General features: G+C 38.2%; 1 protein-coding gene across 1 annotated transcript in view; it reads right to left on the reverse strand.

The window, feature by feature from the left end:
- Window positions 1–16239, reverse strand: part of LOC126482334 (autophagy-related protein 2 homolog A) — a 485244-nt gene extending 469005 nt beyond the window's left edge. The window contains exon 1 of the mRNA XM_050106397.1: window positions 15960–16239. Within this exon, the coding sequence (XP_049962354.1) occupies window positions 15960–16127 (168 nt within the window). The 5' untranslated portion in view covers window positions 16128–16239. The remainder of the gene's footprint in view (window positions 1–15959) is intronic.
- Between the last annotated feature and the right edge of the window lie 5041 nt (window positions 16240–21280).

The following is a 21280-nucleotide window of genomic DNA, read 5'->3' on the forward strand; positions in this document are numbered from 1 at the left end:
ACAGTGTGACATCTGAAAACATTTCTGGATTCAATGCATTCACAGTTTTTTGGAGTTAAAATTGGAGATACTGTGCACCTCATTTCTGACTCCATTCCATTCCAGGCATTGGATGACCTATGCCGCAAGTTTGGATCTCTGTGTGTCAGAAGATGATGTCCGGCGGATTCAAGAAGGTTTTGTGCACACTCCCAGTAAGTCTACCAACAGAGCCAGTTGAGAACTTGGAATACCCCAACCAACTGTATGGAAATTTCTGGGACAGCATTTGCTGTACAAGCCCTACCGATTACAACTTAAGCAGGCTCTCAACCCCAATGGCAAAGAGAAGCATCTCGCATTTTGTGGTTATGTACTAGGAAATTTGGAGGATGACGCATTTCTACAGTGTGTAATTTTTAGCAATGAAGCGATGTCAATAGACAGAATATTCGCATATGGGGTTTGGGAAATCCACATTCACCATTGCAACATGAAAGAGACTCACCGAAGATCAATGTGTTCTTTGCCGCATCCCATACAAAGGTTTGTGGACCATTTTTCTTTGCGGAAAGAACTGCAATGGGAATCATGTACCTGAACATGTTGGAATAATGGCTGTTCCCTCAAGTTATGGAAGATTCCCAGGATGGAACTCCACCCCATTGGCATCATGATGTACGAGGCTTTTTGAATGACTCCGTTTCTCAGCAATGTATTGGTCGCAGGGGTCTTGAGGACCTGGCTCTGCACTTCTGGTCACAGAGATCTCCTGATCTCACACCCTACAACTATTTCTTATGGGGTTACATGAAAGAAGCCGTTTACATCCCGCCTTTACCAACCACACTGAATGACCTGCGGAACTGGATCACTGCTGTGGTGCACTCGGAAGCTGCAGATATGCTGTCGCATGTGTGGGACGAATTTGGCTACCACGTCAATGTTTGTCGTGCACCCAACAGTGACACACTGAACATTTATAACATTTCTAATTATTAAATAATTATTACAAACTAATTAATTACAAATTATTAAATTTATTAAATTGCTACCAAACATTATGAGGCTTTCTCTTTTCAGTGGTATAAAGCTTATTCATTTAGGATTTGTACTTGAATGAATACGGAGTTTTGAAAATGGGTCCATCATTTAAAATAATCCTGTATAATGTGAACAGCAACGGTGCTATCACACTTCCCTGTCGTACTGCAGATACTACCTTTACATCTGTCAATTTTGTTCCATTAAGGGTGACGTGTTGAGTTCTATCTGCAAGAAAGTCTTCAGTGCTATCGCAAGTCTGCTCTGATACTTCATAAGCTCGTATTTTTTTCATTAAACAGCAATGTGGGACAGCGTCAAATGCTTACTGAAATCCAGGAACATGGCATCAACCTGAGCGCCGTTGTCCGCCACTTTGTGGGTCTCATGGAGGAACAGAGCGAGCCACGTTTCACAAGATACCTGTTTGTGAAATCCATATTGGTTTTTATAGAGGAGATGTTCATTTTCCAAAAACATCATAATTCTTGAGAATAAAACATGTTCCATAATTCTACAACAGATTGATGTCAACGATATAGGTCTATAATTGTGTGGATCTGTCTTACGGCCTTTCTTAAAAATAGGAATGACCTGTGCTTTTTTGCAGTCATTAGGCAACTTTCATTGCTCAAGAGATATATGATAAATTATTGCTAGAAGTGGAGCAAGTTCTTGCACATAATCTTTATAGAAACTTATAGGTACCTCATCTGGTCCCAAATCCTTTTCCCTACTAAGCGACTGTAGCTGCTTTTCAATTCTGGGATTGGTTATTTCAATATCTGTCATTTCGATGTTCGTATGACAACTGAAAGGAGGGACAGTGTTACGATCTTCCACAGTGAAACAACTTTGAAAGACCGAATTCAATATTTCGGCCTTCGCTCTGTTATCTTCCATTTCAGCGCTGATGTGGTCGCTGAGAGAATGAATAGATGATTTTGGCCCACTTACTGATTTTACATAATGCTTCTCTCATTGCTCTCCTTATGCTCATTTTCACTTCAGCAGCATGAGCACTCCCACCATTTTCCAGAACAGTTGTTGCAAGATGTCTCTTGCTGTGCAAGCTGTCTTGATCAGATTTTTGTCATGGGTTACTCATAGCAGGATTATTTTGCTAGCCTTTGGGTTCTGTTCACTAACTTGCAAGTGCAATCTGCTAATATCAAAGAATTTTTTCTGACAGAAATTTAATATTTGGGCCACCTCCTGTTGGAGGACAGGATCAAACCTACACTGCATGATAAAATAGTGATTGTTAACCAACCTAAACTGCAGAAATTGAATCATTTTCTTCCAAACTTCTACTTAATGTGGCAGATATCAGTCATCCATTGAACAAGTTTGCATAAAAAGGTGTATATCAGTCATCCATTGAACAAGTTTGCATAAAAAGGTGTTCCTTTCATTAGGTCTGTGGACTGCTGCAGAGCTTTTGCCACATAATGCTGCCACTAAAGACATCACTGTGCCTCAGTACTTTTACACCAGGTAAATTGCTCGTTCTCGCAATGCACACTTCCCAATAAGTGTGTTGGGTGGTTCTGGCTCACAGATATACTGACAGCTCAGAACAATCTATCGCGTACACCTCCAAAATGTCGACAGCCACTCAATGCAATTATTCTCGGATAGAAAAAGGAAGCTTAAGCCACCATAAACACAGTCAGGAAGTTCCACATTTTCATCTATCGCAACAAATTCCATCTCATCACTGACAATACACCAATTGTAACACTCTTAGGACCCCATTCGCGACTTTTCCATAGAACAGTGCAACGACTCCAGAGTTGGACTTTATTTTGGAGTACATATCACGATGAGATGCATTATAGATTGAGGACTCAGGATGGTAATGGGGACGCATTGTCATGCTTGCCCAGGTGACCCAACCTGGCCTTCAACAAACCTGAGGCTGTCTGTTTTCAGATCAATGTTCACTTGGAGCATGCTGTGAATAGGTTTCTGGTAATGACCCACCACGTAGAGCAGGTCACCTGGCTGTGCTCTGACAGATTGTTGATTTTGTATACAGTGGTTGGCCCAGCAACTGCCCATCAAGAGTCTGGTCCTTCTCCTCCATTGGTTGGTGGTAGTCAGAACACGTTCCTCCTTAGCACCGACTTGGGTGACCCCATGCTGTCATCCTTCCAGTCCTACAGGCTTGCATCTAAGCTCTCCCACACCGAGGCTACTGGGTATGATTTGCATGGAGATCCTCATGCTGTACTTCACCTACTGGTCTGGTATTGACTAAGAAGATTGTCTGTGAGCGACAATGTGCCAAGCAGTATGCAGTACTGCCAAGAACTTTTACTCCATGGCACACACTGAGTCAGCCGTCGGACTGCATCCACATTAAACATGTGAGGCCCTTAGGTAATTCTACGCAATTGTAGGTGATCAACACATTGTCCAATTGCCCATATATACCGCACATGCACTCCACCACCATGGAAGATACCACGCAGGCTCTCACCCAGGTCTTCAAAAATGGCCAGCAGTGGTATTATCCACCTCACGTCCACACTGTTTCACCTGCAATCAAATGGGGAGGCAGAACATACGGTATGCATCTTTTAGACACAGTTGAAAATGTGCTAGGCGGACTCATCAGTTTCACAGCACCTACCAGACCACACTACTGCATGGAAGAAGCCTGGCAGACGTCCTCCACACTCAGCAGCCCCGGACTTGGGTGCATCTGATTTGCCCAGTGCCGTGGCCCAAGCTGCACTCGCACACAATGCAATATGCCACGGATGCCCCTGTCTCCGCGCATACTTTTGGTTCGTGTCCTGGATGGATGCCAGTGATGATACATGTGATGCACGGTTCGCGAACATACAGCGTTGACGCTGCAGAGGTGTCATTCTCCAGCCTTCAGATACAACTGTACCCTCAGTGCACCTGCAGCAACAGCTGATGGCTTTGGGGAGTCTGTCTGCAATGTCTCTTCCATCCAGGGGCTGAATGCCACAGAGGCACCACCACTTGAGGAGCTGTTGGAAGCCAATAACGTTGACGTGTGGCCACTGGATGCACAGAGGCTGCAGGTGACATTTTACAGTGGTTCCCTAGATATACCCTCCAGCAGGAGTACCAAGCGGCCCTTCCCCCCTCGTCGTCACCCCTGACAGCGCATTTTCAATGCCATCCACATGCGGAGTGAACAGTCATGCCCAGCTTGCCACTGTCCTGGTAACGTTTTGCCATATGCCCCGTTGGGCCAGAGACAATGATGGTCCAGCCCTACCATGACGACTTCTCAAAGGCTACCAATGGAGGTGGAGGCCTCCTTGGCCACACCTGTCCATCATCAGCAGAAGCCATGCCTGTTTGCCCCCCCCCCCCTTCTTCTGCTGACAACTGCAGCACCGGATCCCCAAAAGGGGGGTTGGGATGTGGCCGTACACCCATGTAAACCTCCATCGCAGCTGAGAGACCGAAATGAGAGTGCCTGGGTTACTTGCAGCTGGTGCCATCACCAGCTGCAGGGTTTGCCGCATGGCAACAGCCTCACATCGACTGTACAACTCACTCCCCCTTGCATCAGTTGTGTTCAGTGAAGGTTCAACTTGCTGACTCAGACAGCTTCAAAATTTTGTTATAACAAACTCTTTTCCTCTATTTAAATGTTTTCATGTATGTGTAATTTTGGTGTTAAGTCACTGCTGTTGTACGTTTCCGTTTACTTGGTTGTTGTAATAAAGCTGAAGATTCCAAAGTGGGATCCTGGGGACTTGATTCTGCTACATTTAATATTGCAGTAGTGGTATGTTGGAGGATAATGTCACTCCATCCTTTGGAGTGGAGTTCAGGATTTGAAGAAACAGTGAAACTATCTCAATTGGCATTATTGAAGTTCAAAAGTGGTTGGTGTTCTAATGTGTACTGATGTGACAAGGAATCAATGTTTGAAAAATGGTCACTGTCACTTAAAATAATGCACTTCCTTGTAAATGAACAGGACAGAGCTGGAGCAACACGCTGACAGATCGATAGCCAAGAAGGTGTCATATGCTGAGCTAAAATGAGTGAGAGGCCCAGAGTAAACACAATGATTAAAACTGAAAAATACCTGCTCCTGTATATCTCCTCACTGAGAAATTTTAGAGCTGCTCCACAAGGATTGTGGTCATTAAAATCACCTGAGAGAATTACAGGTGCAGGTAATTGCAAGATCAAATCAGCAATCAGTTGGTCTGTGACCACCCCACCTGGAGATAAGTCTTACAGAGAATAAGATCAGTGTTTATACTGCTACCATTTCCAGTGAAAACTAGATGGAATCTTTGACTCTGTTCAGCAAAAGTGGCCTCACAGACCAATGTGCAAGCCCCACTCCCAGAGTCGGCTCAGTTCTTGTAATATGCTTTTTAATGTGCGACAATAACTGCTTGGAACTGTGTATCCTAAAGGGCTGTACCAAATTCTAGGCAAAGTATATTATGTAAGTTCAGTGTGGAGCCAGAAGTAGCCATTGTAGCTGGTACCACCTGTTGTGGGGGCTGTCGTGAGTCTGCATTTCTGTAAGTGATGTGGGGGGATGATGGGCCATCAAGGTTACTAGATCCATCTTTCTATTTGATTTCTCTTTTTCTCCTTTCTGTTACCTTCTTTTGGTATTTTGCTTACAGTTGAGAAGTGTCCGGGTGCGTTTCACTGATGATAAATGGAAGATCCTGTGAGCTGTTTCCCTGAGGCCTGCTCCAGCCACTAGCTGCTTTTGAGGTGTGGAGTGATGATGGTTTATCAAGTTTGTTTGGGAGGCAGGAGGTAGCGTCCCCCCAACAAGGATCTGCTAAGGAAGATACTGTTCTGTTTGGTGAGGGGAGGCTGAGGACCTAGAGGTAGATGAAGATAGGATAATACCAGGGAGAAGAACCGCTTTAAACTGAATAGGTTTACTTGGGAAGCTATATGGGCCTAGCGTTCAGGGAGGACAGTAACACATTTTTGTCATTTGTATAAGTTGTAAGCATTCTTATTTCTTCTGAACCTCAAAGTATGTTAATTGGTCGAAAGTTTCACATTCTTTTATCCTGCATTATATTTTGAAGACACGGCAAGTTGGTACGTGCGGAGAATGCTCTTCCTCACAGCTAACGCAAATCTGCGGTTTGCCACATGGAACGTTCTCGTGTAATGGTTGACCACTGTCTCCACAGATTGGGTCATTTGTACAGAGTGACAATTTTGTTCAACCGTATGCATTTAAAACATCACATATGGGATGGTGTATGTGGTTTGACATCCATCAAAAGGCCAGTATCTCCCCACTTTCTCTTGAAGTGAGTCACCCTCTGAAAGCCAGAATGAATGCTCCGCAGTATGTCCCATTATCGTCTGGACCTCATCAGACACAAGGGACAAACTGGACTCCAAGTCTTTCTAAGTTAGCCTGTAATTCATCATCTGTCTGTGGCATAATGCCTTGATGAATAATTAACCATTGCACCATACTGAGACTCTTGGGGTGTGGGAGTGTGACTGTAATATCACCACACTTATTACATGACAACAGGGCCTGTGATTGGTTGGGAAATAATGATCTGATTAATACTGTACTGCATATCAATTAATTTATTTATTTAGACAACTTTATCATATTTATCTTCAATTTTTTGTACAAAGGAGTATCTGTCACCTGGTCAGTAACAGATGAGGTATTGGGTAGCATATTTTTCTCTTTGCTTCTTAAATCAGTTTTCCTCTCACAGTATAGCAAAGGGATGAAATATTTTTGGATTGTATCTATAAGCTTGTGGTAGTTTATTGTAAAAAATGGCAGATGTTGTTACATGTGTGAAGTATTCAATGGAAGCCAGGCACACATACTGGTTCCTCGCTAGATACATGTACGATTGGATGCTTTTTGTAGTTCATGCTACAGGGCCTGAAGATGACCCTACTGAGGAGTCAAAACTGGTAGCCTAAACAAAACTCTATAAAAGTAATGGCTGTTGGAATATTCTTATTAGAATTCACTGATCACCCGCAGTCCCACTCCCCATAATTGCAAGATGGAGTTACATTTAATGGGAGTTTTTATCAATCTTATTGCCCCCCCCCCCCCCAAATCTGAGAGCGCCTCAGTGCAGCAAGCACTACCTGGCGAGGATAACTATTTCACTGTGTCCCCTTGCAACAGATATGGTGAACACATACTCGTACACAGCACAGGCCCCAACAGAGTGACCCACGCATTGTCAGGGGCTACCAGCTGGAAAGAGAAAAAACAATGACATGAAGAAGTTAAAAGTAATGAGAATATCTAAGAGCAGTGGAAAACTGGAAATCTCAATTTAAATCCAGTGTTGATCACTTCTAATATTTGAAGGATCTCACAGATACCTGTAAAATCGAGAAGATTTGACATAGCACACCCATTGTATGAGTGCTGCATCCATAAAGAAGAGGCAGGAGACCAGCAGGTAAGGCTTTAACTTATGGAGTGGAAAATAAAGTGCTACTATAAAAACAAAACCTCATCAACTGGTTATTGACTTCACTGTGTGTACTCTTCTCTTTTCACTGTATCAATGATTTCTTAAATTTCTTAGTGATATTAAAGCTTATTTTGAAAGTCGCTCAATGTTAAGTTTGCTATTTGTTGTTAAAATTTATCTGCACCAGAAGCAATTCAGAAATGTTCCATTACATGTTTAGGGCTCTGAAAACATCCTCTATAGCTGCAGCTGGAGACAGAAGACTACTGCACAGCAAACAAACCACAGGGCTATAAATGGATAGATTTTGGACAAAATTTATTCAGCTGTCTAAAAGGCAATGTGTGAAGCCTTTAACAGTAATTGTACCAGAATACTGTTGAAAGAACTCTTGCAAAATTCAAAGAAATTTTGGTCTTACACAACAGTTGCCAGTGGAATCAAGGTTAATGTCCAGACACTCATGGACAACACTGAAACTGAGGGAAGCAATGATTAGATTAGATTAGATTAATACTAGTTCCATGGATCATGAATACGATATTTCGTAATGATGTGGAACGAGTCGAATTTTCCAATGCATGACATAATTAGGTTAATTTAACAACATACTTAAGTTAATATAACAACTTTATTTTTTTGTGTTTTTTTGTTTTTCTTTATTTTTATTTTTTTAATATTTTTGTTTTGTTTTTTCTTTTTTTCTTAATTTATATCTAAAAATTCCTCTATGGAGTAGAAGGAGTTGTCATTCAGAAATTCTTTTAATTTCTTCTTAAATACTTGTTTTGTTTATCTGTCAGACTTTTGATACTATTTGGTAAGTGACCAAAGACTTTAGTGCCAGTATAATTCACCCCTTTCTGTGCCAAAGTTAGATTTAATCTTGAATAGTGAAGATCATCCTTTCTCCTAGTATTGTAGTTATGCACACTGCTATTACTTTTGAATTGGGTTTGGTTGTTAATAACAAATTTCATAAGAGAATATATATACTGAGAAGCTACTGTGAATATCCCTAGATCCTTAAATAAATGTCTGCAGGATGATCTTGGGTGGACTCCAGCTATTATTCTGATTACACGCTTTTGTGCAATAAATACTTTATTCCTCAGTGATGAATTACCCCAAAATATGATGCCATATGAAAGCAATGAGTGAAAATAGGCGTAGTAAGCTAATTTACTAAGATGTTTATCACCAAAATTTGCAATGACCCTTATTGCATAAGTAGCTGAACTCATCAATGTGTTTCTTCCAATTTAATCTCTCATCAATGGACATACCTAAAAATTTGGAATATTCTACCTTAGCTATATGCTTCTGATTAAGGTGTATATTTATTAATGGCGTCATACCATTCACTGTACGGAACTGTATGTACTGTGTCTTATCAAAATTCAGTGAGAGTACGTTTACAAGGAACCACTTAGTAATTTTCTGAAAGACAGTATTGACAATTTCATCAGTTAATTCTTGTTTCTCAGGTGTGATTACTATACTTGTATCATCAGCAAAGAGAACTAACTTTGCCTCTTCATGAATATAGAATGGCAAGTCATTAATATATAATAAGAACAACAAAGGACCCAAGACTGACCCTTGTGGAACCCCATTCTTGATAGTTCCCCAGCCTGAGGAATGTGCTGATCTTTGCATGTTACGAGAACTACTTATTTCAACTTTCTGCACTCTTCCAGTTAGGTACGAATTAAACCATTTGTGCACTGTCCCACTCATGCCACAATACTTGAGCTTGTCTAGCAGAATTTCATTATTTACACAATCAAAAGCCTTTGAGAGATCACAAAAAATCCCAATGGGTGGTGTTCGGTTATTCAGATCATTCAAAATTTGACTGGTGAAAGCATATATGGCATTTTCTGTTGAAAAACCTTTCTGGAAACCAAACTGACATTTTGTTAGTACTTCATTTTTACAGATATGTGAAGCTACTCTTGAATACATTACTTTCTCAAAAATTTTGGATAAAGCTGTTAGAAGGGAGATTGGACGGTAATTGTTGACATCAGATCTATCCCCCTTTTTATGCAAAGGTATAACAATAGCATATTTCAGTCTATCAGGGAAAATGCCCTGTTCCAGAGAGCTATTACACAGGTGGCTGAGAATCTTACTTATCTGTTGAGAACAAGCTTTTAGTATTTTGCTGGAAATGCCATCAATTCCATGTGAGTTTTTGCTTTTAAGCAAGTTTATTATTTTCCTAGTTTCAGAGGGAGAAGTGGGTGAGATTTCAATTGTATTAAATTGCATAGGTATGGCCTCTTCCATTAACAGCCTAGCATCTTCTAATGAACACCTGGATCCTACTATATCCACAACATTTAGAAAATGATTATTAAAAATATTTTCAACTTCTGACTTTTTGTTCGTAAAGCTTTCATTCAATTTGATGATAATACTTACTGTCTTCCTCTGCTCTTGGTTGACCTGTTTCTCTTTTAATAATATTCCAAATTGTTTTAATTTTATTATCAGAGTTGCTGATTTCAGGCATGATACACAGACTCCTGGATTTTTTAATAACTTTTCTTAATATAATACAGTAGTTTTTATAATTTTTGATCGTTTCTGGGTCACTACTCTTTCTTGCTGTCAGATACATTTCCCTTTGAGAGAACAGAATGCTGAACTCTATTTTTGATAGTTCCTTTACAGAGGAAGATTGAGGAATCCTCATACCATAGCAAAAAACGAGTGATGTAGGTAGTAATGTCAAGGTATCAGGAAACAGCTGAAAATTTTGAAACTGAGCATGGCTTCACTGTCTAATGAAATTCCTGTAAGGTTCTAGACAGAGTTTGCAATTGAGTTAGACCCTCTTCTAACCATAATATACCACAGATTCCTCTAACAAAAATTTTGTTCTGTGGTTAGGAGGAAGAACAGGTTACATGATCTACAATAAGAGCAAAAGGAGGGATCCACAAAACTACCATAAAAAACACTGACATCCTACTATTGTAGAATCTTAGAACATATTCAGATGTCAAATATAGTGAGGTACAGCGGATTTGGTCCCTCAATGCCAACCAACACAGACTCCCAAATGAAAAATTGTGCACTTCACGAAGTACAAAAATTAGTTTCCTGTGACTAGAATATCAATGAGTGACACCTGGCATCAGTAAATTGGGTCATTCCATACCAAGTGGTCCAGGAAAAAACCATTTCGGAAAAAAACTGATATTTGTTGGATAAATTCCCAAAATATTTAGTGGGCTTGAAAACATTTTTACAAAATTTTTACCGTGTATCATTTAGAAACAGTGGCCATTTTTCTTTCAGACTGCAAGCAGTTTTTTGCATTTACAAGTGTCTGAAGTTTTTGAAATTATTCAGTAATGCATTGCCCCAGACCTTTCAAATAAGAAGCATTTAGTTCAACACACACTGGACTATACATTAAAACCATGATCACCTAGCTGAATGTATTCCTTAACATATTTTTAATGGCTCAACAGTACTGCTGCAAATTAAAAAAAAAAAAACTCAATTTTTGAACAAAATTTTTCGAAAGAAGGAGTAATTTCTCAGCCTTAATATATTTTGTGCTGTTACACTACACAGTATAGTTAATTTTCATAGAATATCAATGGTGAGAAGCTTAGACTTAAAAAGTACCTTTTTTTTAATTTTTTCATTCTTTAGCCTCCAATGTCTTTGTTAGGTAACCAAATAAAAATCCGAAAATTACACACTTAATAGACCTTTATGAAGTCAAACTTCAGTATAAATTTCAACTTTGAGATTCAATGAGAAGTTACGAAAATAAATTACCAATAAGAGTCAAAATACATTTCTTGATATCTGGACTAATAAAGTATATCAATTATATAATTTAAACACATTAAAAAAAAACAAATTAAAGTAACAAATGATTATTCATTGAAACAATCCTCTGCAGGAAGTTTCAGCAGGCTAGCAGACAGCATCTACAAGTCTGTGCAGTGTCTTTCCCCTTACACCAACATCTGTTCACTCAGACTCAGTTAACAATGAGCTCTAGAAGAGTGCAGTTTAACAATGGAGTCTCAGTGTTCTATTGATGTTCTTTTAACAAAGTTTGCCATAAAAGTGTATATGGAATGTTTCCTGAAGACATCACTGTAATTGAAGATTACCGTGAAGAAGAAGAAGAAGAAGAAGAAGAAGAAAAGGGTTGTTTTCCTTATAAGTTGGCTAAGAGATTAACTCAACTTGCAAGTACCATGAAAATAAATACTTACAGAAATTTCATCACATTTTTAGCCAGTCTTGCTTAAGGATTCTTTTAAGAAACACAAGAAGCTTGTAACAAAAGGTCTGAGTGAAATAACATTTGATCATTATTCTAAAAATAAATGCCCTTTTATCAATATAATACCAGAAAAGTCATTGCGTCCAACATATTTTTCCAAGATATTTGTCGTTAACAAAGAAAGGGTTAGTGATAGTTCAGATAAATAATTTTGTGACTCATCAGAAACTACAAAAAAGTGGATTTTGCTTGTGAAATTCTAGGTGTTCGCCTACTAGTAAAATCAGAAAATTAATAAAGAAAAAAGAGCTATTGCAATAAATTCAAAAATTGAGAAAATGACAACTATTGTCAAAAAGAATTTGGAAGTTTCATTTCAAAAGAAAAGTTGCACTAAACCAGATGGAAGTTCTAGAAATTCTCTGAACAAATATGATGATTTTATAGAAAGACTAAAAACAAAATGTCATAATTCAAACAAATAGGATAAAGTTAAGATAATTCTTGAATCCGAGCAAAAGTTAGCGAATAATTTATTGTGTCAGCACGCTATGTTAAATTAATAAGGCAGTTAATAAAAGAGCAGGGTTATTCACCTGCAGTACAAAAGAAAAATGCATTTAATTTCATACTGTAAAGGTTATTAGATTTTATGAAGATGATAATAACAGCCAATTGAAGCGTGGCAAAAAAGATTATGCTTCTATGAAAGAAAATGGTACTAAGATTCAGAGACAAAAAAGGTTAATAATGTTTAATTTAAATAAACTATTCACTGAATTCAAAAAAGAAAATTCTGACATTAAAATTGGAAGGTTAGAATTTTGCAAATTGAGACTGAAATGGTGTATTGGTGGAGGGGCATCTGGTATCCAAATTTTTACGTTTGTTTGTATCACCAGAATGTAAAGATGATGACAGGTGGGGCCAACCTTACAACTGACTATAGAGACCTTCTGGAAGTTCTGGTTTGCAGCATTGACATTGTATGGTCACAGGAAAATTACTAGACTATCCAGGTAAACAAGCTTCACTTGAAGAGTCAGAAGAAGATGATTTGATGCCTGACAACACAGAATACAAACAATGGGTGACACAAGACAGACTGGAAATGGTGACAAGTACAAAGGCACGAGAAGAGTTTTCAAGAAGTGTTGGTAGCAAAATTTGAAAACCTCGTTACCAAAAGACTCTGAAAAGCTTTTTGCCAGAGCTCAAGATAAATTTCTGAAAGACAAAAATCAAACCTTGGCAGCTGGTGACTGCTTAGTTCTTGCCAACTTTTCTGAAAAGTATTCCTTTGTTGTTGAAGATGAAGTACAAGGTCACCACAGGGTAAACAAACATGCCACAGTTCATCCATTTATGTTCTATTATAAATATCAAGATAAACTAAAGAGTCAGACTTTTTGTGTCATGGGTGATTACTTTGAACACAATGCTATGGCAGTTTATGCTTTTCAAATACAACTGACAAACTACATTAAACAGCACCGCCTTTCAATAAACAAGCGGATATACTTCTCTGATAATGCTGCAAGCGAATATAAAAGCAAAAAGAAAAAAATATTATTAACTTCTCCTTTCACAAAGGAGACTGTAGACTTGATGTAAGATGGCACTCTTTTGCAACGGGCCATTGTAGGGATGCGAGTGATTGCATCAGGAGTACAACAAAGCGAGCTGTCAAAAAGATAGTCTGCACCCGACCTATGAGAACCAGATCTTGACACGTCAAGAAATGTTTAAATTCTGTAAAGAACACAGAAAAGGGATTACCAATGTTATTGTAAAATGTGAGAAATACAAGAACTCCCCGCTGATGTCTTAGAGGAAAGATTAAACACTTGTCAGAAGATTAAAGGCACACGATCTTTTCTTGTTTTATACTTCTTTCACACAACTTGCTCAACTAAGTTCACATCAACATCCCCGAATGGCAAACTTCGTCAATGTGGAAAATCTGTACCACTAACACTTCAAAATAAGAACATAAGGCTTGCATTTGTGGTGGATTGCCAAAGTTGATAATATTGATGTGCATGTTACATTTTACCACCCATCAAGACCAAGGGCCTCATTTAAAAAAAGTTGAGAACAATAAAGTATGAATGTCTGTTAAAAATGTACTGATGAAGCTGTCTCCCCATAAATTCACAGCTAAGAGTGGTCAAACTATTAACCTAACACCCAAACTGAGTAACGAAATTTCTCTGTTGTTCGATGAACAATGCAATTAGTTGGCTCATTCAAACAAAAAATGTAATGCAGATATATTTAAATTATGTAACTGATACAGTTTATCCATTAGTCCGGATATTAAGAAACATATTTTTGACTTATAATGGCAATTTTTTTTCGCAATTTCCCATTGAATCTCAATGTTGAAATGTATAATGAAGTTTGATATCATAAAGGTCTATTAAGTGTGTAATTATCAGATTTTTATCTCGTCTCCTAGAAAAGATAATGCAGGCAAAAAAAAGAAAAAAATCCATTTTTAAAAATAGTTTATTATTTTAAGTGTAAGCGTCTCATCATTGATACACTGTGAAAAATAACTATACTTTGGAGTGTGATAGCACAAAATATTAAGGCTCAGAAATTACAACTTTGGAAAAATAATGTTCAAAAATTGAGTTTTTTTTTTAAATTTACAACCAATAACTTTGAGCCATTAAAACTGTATTAACGTATACAACCAGCTAGGTGGTCATGGTTTAAAAAAAAAAAAAAAAAAAAAAAACCATTATTGTGTCCACTGAACATGAGAGAATTCACCCACTGAATATCAGTTTTTTCCTGACATGGTCAAGCAATCCATTTAGTATGGACTGACCCAATTCACAAAACTGTTGAAGGGTTTATATTAACTGTGGTGATCACACATGCTCAATCAAATGTAAAGTTAGTTGTAGACTTTGGTTAATCTACTAATCTGTACTGCACATCAAGAAAACATTATTTAATACATAACAAACAGTTACATATACTAAAATGGGACAAACACCATTTTGGATCACTTTTTTCCAATGATGACGAAACAAAATAAATTATAAACCACATTTTCTATCACAGCCAATTTGCCTACAGAAATAAAAAAGATAACTAAAGTCCAGTTATTTAAAAAGGCAGTCAAAGTGTACCTCTTAAATGTTGCATATTATGCTAATTGAGATTATTTAGAGATATAGAGTAGGGCTTAATAATAACAAAAGAAGATGATTGCTAGTGCATAATATGCATGTCTGCATTTTTTTCAGAGTTCAACATCGCGGCTCACCATGAGAGGATGCTAAGTCAAGCTTTCAGGTAGACAGAAGGGAAGACATGGAAATGTAATAGAGGGACAGCAGCATAGTTGAGGCCCTAAAGTCAACTGTAAGTGTGTGGGATTGTGAAGAGTGAACCAACTAAATGTACAGTGCATAATCATTTTGTATGTTATTAAGTCAAGCTAACTTGTTCAGAGTATATAAATATAAAAAAGCTCTACGTTAGGTAGAAATAACTAAGGTAGTGTGACTCACAGAAAAGTGTCACATAAATACTTAAACTGGCAGCTTCCTTAGGAATTGTTTAGACATGATGAAGATAATTACAGCACACTGGCATTCTTCCTGTGTCCCACATGTGAATGGAGCAGGTAGAAGCCCTAATACATTCTTCCACTCACTTCACAGTGGATGCAAATGTAAACATGGAATTATGGAGTTAATGGATACAGAAATAATGATGGATATAGTCTTTGGTATACTAATACAGGTTGATCCATGAATGAAAAAATTCTTTCAAGCATGAAACCAGCATAAATGGAGTGAAACAACAGGAGATTGAGGTTTTGCGTTGAACCTAATGGCACATGCCTTATGATTAAGTAGGAGGCAAAATAATTCGACATACACCTTATTCTTTGAATTCCATAAGAAGTCAAACACTAAGAAGCCCTTAACAAATCTGGCATATTTTATGGAACATTTTTTTTAAATGAAACATATTCCATTAGAATGCCTACCAAAATAACAATCACTAATGGGGAAACAATGATTATTTATAGGTTTGTCACTATAAACTATCTCCCAATTTGCTAAAACTAAAGCTTCTTCCACCTGACATAAAGAACTGATAACTTCGCTACGTAATGCGACTCCAAACAGTATTAAAAATGAGAGATGAAAGAATTTACACAACGGAGGAGTTTTCTGAAATATTACCTGCACATCCAATCTGACTTCACAAACTGTGCCTGTCCCATTGTATAAATCCACAGTCAGCTGATCCAAGGTCAGTTTTTCTTCTAAGAATTGTCCGAGATATCTTTGCAACAAATACCTACAAGCTCGCTTTTTAATGCTTTCGGACCAAGATTCATACCACGGCATGACTAGCTAAAAAGGTATGCACAACATTAAAAATTGATACTCATCTATGAGCCTGTCTGCTATACTCTGACGTATAAACAGCTCAATGTTTTCCTTTATGACGTCATTTGTTTTGAACAAAGAGGAATCACATGGCCAATCCAAAGGGAAGCCTGGCTTGACACTAGAGTAAAATCTTTGAACAAAGAAGCCCGACCCAAAGAAAGAGTAAATTCTCCAACAAAATATTAACTTTCTATATACCAGCTGGTAAAAAGTCGCCGTTAATGGCAACTAAAAATAACGAAAGTGAAATAATGGTTAAAGTTCTGAAATAAAGCAAAAAATTAAAGTACACTTCCCGATTTAGCCCTGCAGTTACGTTAGCTGAATGAACATTATTCTAATGGGTTTAAGATATCAGCAACGAAAAATTGCTTTAACTTTTTGAATCTGCGTAAAAAGGAAACAATGCACCTAGCCACTCTAACGAGTAACTAAAATTCGGAAACTACAATCGGCGTTCGACACTTGGCTGGCGTTCGGGTCATGCGAGATGCTTAGAATTATTTATTCTAACCTCCTTGAGTTTGCATGACGTCTCTCACTCTCTGCTTGATGCAACCTTCGAATTTACGAAAGCGTTATTAATGATTCGATCGCAGATAAATATTTGTGGCAAGCAAGAATGTCATTGCTGCTCAATTCACTCGGTGCAAGTTAAGCTGTACTCTTAAGTTCCTGTGACAAGCAAGAATGTAAATGTCTTTGGTGCTCATTACACACGCAGCAAGCCGTGCGCTTAGGTTCCCACTTAACCACACCCTTGGAAATCAAGAATAAACAGCAAAGTATTTGTGACAGGCAAGACTAGAAGTATGATTGTTCCTTGTTTCGCTAGCAGCAATTTAAGCTGTCCTCTTAGTTTCCAGCCTAACAAACCCTCGGAAGTTGCGACATATTTGGAATAAACAGCAGTGTTCTTTACTTTACTTTACTATATCTTCGTCATTTACCAGCAATGGCTGGACAGACTGCGTCACAAATACAATGTTCATCAACTAACATTTATACAACACCATATACAAAATTTATATTACAAATAAAAGAAAATATTTATGCAGTGCACAAAAACACATAGAACATAGTGGGAATGAAATATAACTAAACAGGAAAGTAAAACTTCATAGCAGCAAATGAAAATAGCATAAAGCAAAATGCCACACACACAAAGTTTCATTTTGACAAAATATGTACTTTAAGTAAAACACAAAATTAAATGTGTAGGTAACATAAGAAGAAGATGAAATTTAGGCAAAATTATATATAAAACATAACAACATTTATTATTTTGTCCATTCAGTAGAACCGCTGTTGAAAAACTCTTCCAATGAATATAGTGGATGTTGTTTCAAGTCCTGAGCAATTTTTTTCCGAAATAATTCAGGTGGCAGGGATTTCACTTCTGGAGGCAGTTGATTGTACATTTTTAGCGCGACTGTTGGAAAGCTGTCTTGTGTACTTGATAGGCGACACCTTGGCACTTCAATGTTCCTCTTACAGCGAGTCTCATGATTATGTATTTCTTGTCTTATGCTAAAATTCCCTTGATTTTATTTTATATACATGAGGCAGAAATACACATACTGGCTAAAGACAGTCATTATGCCTAGCCTGGTGAAAATAGGCTTACAGTGGTCCAGTCTTTTGCTAGAGGATATGAACCTGATGGCTTTTTTTTTGTAATAGTAACACATCTTTGCTGCCTGAGGAGTGTCCCCACAACAACAGTCCATAGCTAATGTGGCTGCGGAAGAGTGCATGGCAGACTATTGTGAGAAACTGGTCAGTTATTACCCTCTTCAGCTTCCTCAGGAGGTATATCACACGAGAAAGTGTGGTGCATACATATGCAGTGTGATCATTCATGGAGAGTTTGCTGTCAATCTTGAAGCCCAGTAGTCTGACAGTCTCCATGTTTTCTTGGTCTTCAATGTTGGTTAGACTGCATATCAAATGTTGGGTTTTTTCTTCGTTGATCTTCATTTTGTTTATTATGAACCATTCTTTAATTTCTTCAAACATCAAATTTGATGCACCAAGAGCTTCTGCGGCTGTATGTCCTTTGGCAATAAGGGTAGTGTCATCTCCAAACTGCAACATTTGACTATTACAGCTCATATCATTGACATATATGAGGAATAGGAGAGGTCCTAAGACTGATCCTTGGGGCACTCCATGTTCCAGTTTTTGTTCAAGAGAAGTTGCTCCATGCACTGATACTACCTGCTTTTGGTTTTCCAAATAAGATTGGAGTGTTGATAGAACAACACCTCCTACACCATAGCATCTTAACTTGACTGTTAGTGTTGTGTGTGAGATGCAGTCAAAGGCTTTGCTGAGGTCACAGAGTGTCAGTGCCACACTCTCTCTCTCTCTTCAAAACTCTGTCGAATTGTTTTTAATAAGTCCAGTGTGGCTGTCACTGTTGATCTCCCTTTGCAGAATCCGTGCTGTGTGTTTTGGAATAAGTTGTTTTCCTCGAAGTAATTCAGTACCTGGAGGTGCATCACAGACTCAGTAACTTTGGCTAGTACTGGTACCACTGAGATTGGTCTGAAGCTGGACACCTCACAAGGATCCCCCTTCTTATATATTGGTACTGTGCGCTCCAATTTAAGGAAGTCTGGGAAGACACCAGAAGATAGACATTTGTTTATTACTATGGCTAGTAGCTGATCTAATTCTGCAATAATTTTCTTTAGCAATGTGCAGGACATGCCATAGATGTCTACACTTTCTGAGTGTTTGTAGGAGTTCACAATTTTTATCATGTCTTCAGGATGTACTTCCTTCCAGTTTTGAATACTGCAACTGTCTGCATTTCTTATGTTTGCAGTTGGATCTAGGTCAGAGTGTGGAATTTCACTCACTGTCTTTTCCACTATTCTGACAAAATATTCATTGAAGTCATCAGGGCTACACGAATTTAAGCAGGAGGTAGTCTTCTTTCTGTTCTCATTTACAAGACTCCAGGCAGCTTTAGAAGGATTTTGGGCCTCTTTAATGTATGTATCATTATATTTCCTTTTTGCTTCCTCTACTGCCTTCCTATAAGCTTTTTTGGCTTTTAGGTAGTTGGGGTGATGTAATTCTTTAGCTGGAATGTCTAAAGCTGATTTCATTCGGTCCTTGCACATTGTTACAATACACTTCAATTTATTGAGCTCGGCGGTGTACCATTGTTTGACATTGATAACTTTCTGCCTGCCTTGTGATTTATCCAGAGGATTCTTCACTGGTCTTACCGGAAACACGTCATCAAATATTGCTTTTAAGGTTTGGAACAGACATAAGAAAGAATTACTGCCTACTAACTCTGCAATTTTCTGCCGCCAGTTTACACAAGATAGAGCTGCTTTGAGATCATTTAGTCTCTCTTCTTTAACAAATCTTCTTTTGAATGTGTAATTTGAATGCCATGTGCTTATCTGCGGTTTGCTCCTCATACTGGTTTACGTTACTAGTGCACAGTGATCTGCTATCATAGGTTCAACTACACTGAGTTTATAATCCCAGATGTTGAGGTTGGTGATTATGGTGTCCAGGCATGCACCACCCCTTGTTGGGAGCTTATTTGCAATAAACACCCCATAACTGGTAATTAATCTCATAAAGACCCTCTCTCTGGCATCTCCATCACCTATGTGTAGGTTAAAATCTCCACACAGTGCGATTTTTGACTTTAGGCGTGTTAGGTAACACAAACAGTTCTCCATATGTCCAATAAAATTCTCAAAGTCACCATCTGGTGAATGGTACACAGAAACAACAACTAAATCAATATTTGTTAATAACAGTGCAGCTAATTCAAGATCAAAATCCACACAAAAACTGCTTAAATCAATTTCCTTGGTGCTAGTATCTCTGTTGGCACACACAGAGACCCCACCGTGGGTTGCAGTTCTTCGAAACCAAGCACTGGCCATGTCTAAGTATTCAACAGATTTATAGAAATCACCTTCTGCTTCAGCTAGCCAGTGTTCACAAATACATAAAACATCTGGTTTAATTTCTTCTATAAAAAATGATAGGAGATCCATTTTGGTTCTTATGCACTGCACATTTACACTTGCAATGATTATAGGCATATTGTTTTCAGTACTAGAAACATTCTTGTGCAGTGATCCTTGATCCTTGTTTTTAACTTCATAATCTATTTTATTGGCATAACGGATGGTCTCCGGAACAAAAAACGCTTAATTACAACATTTTTGGGCCATACAGCAGTGTCCATTAGCTTGTCTTTTAGATGAAAGTCTACACCAATCTTAAAACTGCTATTTACACCCTTAGATTCCAATTTTTCTACGTGAAAGTTGCTATGACCTGGTAGGATTTTCTTTAAAAAGTTAATTACGTTTTCTGCTGTCGTTCCACTTTTCACCTTTCCTAAATGAAACCATGCTCTCTTTTCCCCATACAGCATTCCTTGGTCATCACCAGTGCCTATTATTTTATTTTTCCTGTCACTAACACTTGAATTTCCAACTACTGAGATGGTATTGGTTGGAGGAGTTGATCTGATAGTCACTGTCTGTGGCAGTTTGCATGGTATATCTGTATTTAGCACTGTATTATTTGTTTGTTGTTCTGCAGAAGTTGTTGGGGTTTTCTTGTCACTACGGCGAAAACTTCTTTTCCTAGAACTTACTACACGCCACTCTGTATTGGGTGAGAGTTTATTTTCTGAGGAATCTGCAGAGTTGTAGAGACTATTTTCGTCTTTATTAACGCCAGATCCTGTTTTGTTGACCGATACATTGTTTACATCAAAACACTCATTTGATTCCATGATATCAGTTTGATTACAATTTACGGTTGGAGATTTTTCGTCTGGAATGATCTGTTTTCTTTGTTGTAGATAGGGATTTGAACAGTTTCTGTCACTACTTACATTATTACAGCATTCATCAGCGCCGTTTTCTCGATCACCAACAGTTGTTTTGGATGTGTGAGTCGGGTTGCACAGCACATTAACCACAATATGGTGTTTATGTTTATCTGCCGCCAAATCCGTTTGTTTACCATTTGCAGTACCAATGTTATCCTGGACAAATTCACTTACTTTGCTATAACCACTTTCCAAGGAGTCAGCACCGTTTACAAGTGGT

The sequence above is a fragment of the Schistocerca serialis genome, chromosome 5, assembly GCF_023864345.2.
Source record: "Schistocerca serialis cubense isolate TAMUIC-IGC-003099 chromosome 5, iqSchSeri2.2, whole genome shotgun sequence".
Lineage (NCBI taxonomy): Eukaryota > Metazoa > Arthropoda > Insecta > Orthoptera > Acrididae > Schistocerca > Schistocerca serialis.